At 40.1% G+C, this 2,347-nt stretch overlaps 1 protein-coding gene across 1 annotated transcript in view; it reads left to right on the top strand.

The window, feature by feature from the left end:
• The window catches only part of ASCC3 (activating signal cointegrator 1 complex subunit 3), a gene marked incomplete at its 5' end in the record, with an annotated part of 204,773 nt that overhangs the window by 18,708 nt on the left and 183,718 nt on the right, over window positions 1–2,347 (top strand). The window contains 2 exons of the mRNA XM_015818005.1: window positions 1,225–1,425; window positions 1,889–2,029. Coding sequence (XP_015673491.1) covers window positions 1,225–1,425; window positions 1,889–2,029 — 342 coding nt within the window. The remainder of the gene's footprint in view (window positions 1–1,224; window positions 1,426–1,888; window positions 2,030–2,347) is intronic.

Here is a 2,347-nt window from a genome sequence, read left to right as displayed (position 1 = left end):
GGCCGAGGCGTAGCTGGCAAGCGGCAGAGACGGAGCAGGCCGACCACCAGCTGGCCCAGCCCAAGGGAGGTAAGGCACCCGCCGGAAAAGGGGGAAAAATGGCGGACAAAAAAAATGGCGGACAGCCTTGCTTGGCGACCCCCGTGAAATGGTCGATCGACCCCAAATGGGGTCCCGACCCACAGGTTGAGAACCACTGTCCTAGACTCTGCCGCACACCATTCACTTTCAGATATTTTTCTCCTGCTGCTGAGAGATCTGCACAGCCTCTCTGAAATAAGGCATGGTCACACCAGACTGTCAAAGCTGCCTCAGGCCGTTCCACAATTCTCACACAATTTGGAGAATGAGGCTTCCGAAGCACACTGAGAATGGGTCCTTACTTGGGCCTCCCATCTGCTTAACAACCTGTAAGATTGTTGAACGACCACAACTGGGAGTGCCAGGATTGTGGTTATTGAGCAAAGCAATCCTGTGATGTCCCACTTAATGTCTGTTTCACTCAACAACTGATATTCCGATCCTAGTTGTGGTTATAACTCAAGGACTGTCTCTCTGTGTGTGCATGCATGCATGTGTGTGTGCGCGCGCGTGCACACACACACATACACAAACATGGAATCTAGAGTTATTTCAGAATGTATTCAATGAATTAAACTTTCAGGGGGCCCAGGAGGGAAAAGGGATCAAAATCCTTGCTCTTTCTATCATTATTTTAGTAGACACTGAGCACAAGTTGGGGTTTGCTCCAGTATTTTGTGTTTGTTCCACAAATGCTGACAGAGGAGTGAAGTATAATGTTTGTGTGCATGTGTGTGTATATACATATAATAAAAAAGCAGGTAATAGCAACTGAATTGAATATGAAGAGCAAAAAGCTTTAAGACAAATTAGATAATTGTTAGGCATTTAATGTAAGTGAGGATGATGGCATAGAAATGAATTAAGAAAGTAAAATACAAGAGATGAATGGGACCTATGAATGTTCTTCCAACAAGAAAAGCTGAAGAAATATTTTGAAATGTCAGATTGAATTGAAAGTTCCCATGCCTCACAATAAAAATAAATGTTGTTCAATGCTTGGTCAATAAATGATAATCGATTTTGTTATTCAGAGATATTTGCTACTATCTTGTTATGGTATTTTTGCCCAGCAGTAACTATTTTATTCATTCTTTAATTGGAATGCTTTCTTTTCTTTCTCTTTCTGAATGTTCCTTGTAGATTGGACAACTTGCTTTCAAAAGCATGAAACAATTAAACCGAATCCAGTCCATTGTTTTTGAAACTGCCTACAACACAAATGAGAATATGCTAATATGCGCACCTACCGGGGCAGGAAAAACCAACATTGCCATGTTAACAGTTTTGCATGAAATCCGTCAGCACGTTCAGCAAGGCGTTATCAAAAAGGATGAATTTAAGGTAGGAATTCAGTGAAGTAGTTTGATAACTTGTTAGACAGAACTTCATGTATGATTGTCATGTTGATATGAATCTAAGAAATTTTCAAAGGCCTCTTGTTTTCTCCAATACGTATAGCTACAAAGCTTGTTGATTTAGTTGATTGCTGATTCGCAATTCCTTTTTTGGTTCTGGAAATGTTGCTGCCTGTGTGAAAAGTGTTGAAAATATATTTAATTTGGGTGCAGAAGAAATGTTCAAAATGATAGGCCTTTATAAACAAAATACGGTACATTGTTCTTGTTTAAAAAGAGCTGAGCATTTATTCTGAAAATAACCAAAATCCACATGCTGCTGTTAATTTTCTTGCTGTTTATGAGCTCAGTATCATCTTTTACATAAATTATTATTCGTATCAGTTGATGTGAATATTCAGGGTTGAACATTTTGCTCATTTATCAATCTAGTGTCTTTTTCACTGCAGATAGTTTATGTTGCTCCCATGAAGGCATTGGCAGCTGAAATGACAAATTATTTCAGCAAACGTCTGGAACCACTGGGCATCATGGTGAAAGAGCTGACAGGCGACATGCAGTTGTCAAAAAGTGAAATTCTCCGAACTCAGGTACCTATTTACTTTTTAGGGCACTCTGACAGTTTATAAAGAATAACTGTTGAGCCCGTTGTGTCTCATTACTACCCTACATGAGATGAGAACACACACATCATTCCCTGCCTAAGCAGTGCAAGGAATGATTGGTGGTGCTAAGCAAACTGTCACCCAACAAAACTTTCCCCATCATTTATTATCTGGAATCAGTGGCATATGTTTGATGTTCCAAAATGCTGTCCGGTGACTGACACAGCTGGAGTTTGATAGGCTTTAAAAAAGAAGGTGGAAAAATCTTCCTGATGGTGCATATCATGTGGTAATGACATTCAA

This window comes from Protobothrops mucrosquamatus, unplaced genomic scaffold (assembly GCF_001527695.2).
Source record: "Protobothrops mucrosquamatus isolate PMUCROS unplaced genomic scaffold, P.Mucros_1.0 scaffold663, whole genome shotgun sequence".
NCBI classification, from domain to species: domain Eukaryota; kingdom Metazoa; phylum Chordata; class Lepidosauria; order Squamata; family Viperidae; genus Protobothrops; species Protobothrops mucrosquamatus.
This window is presented reverse-complemented; position numbering and strand designations above follow the sequence as displayed.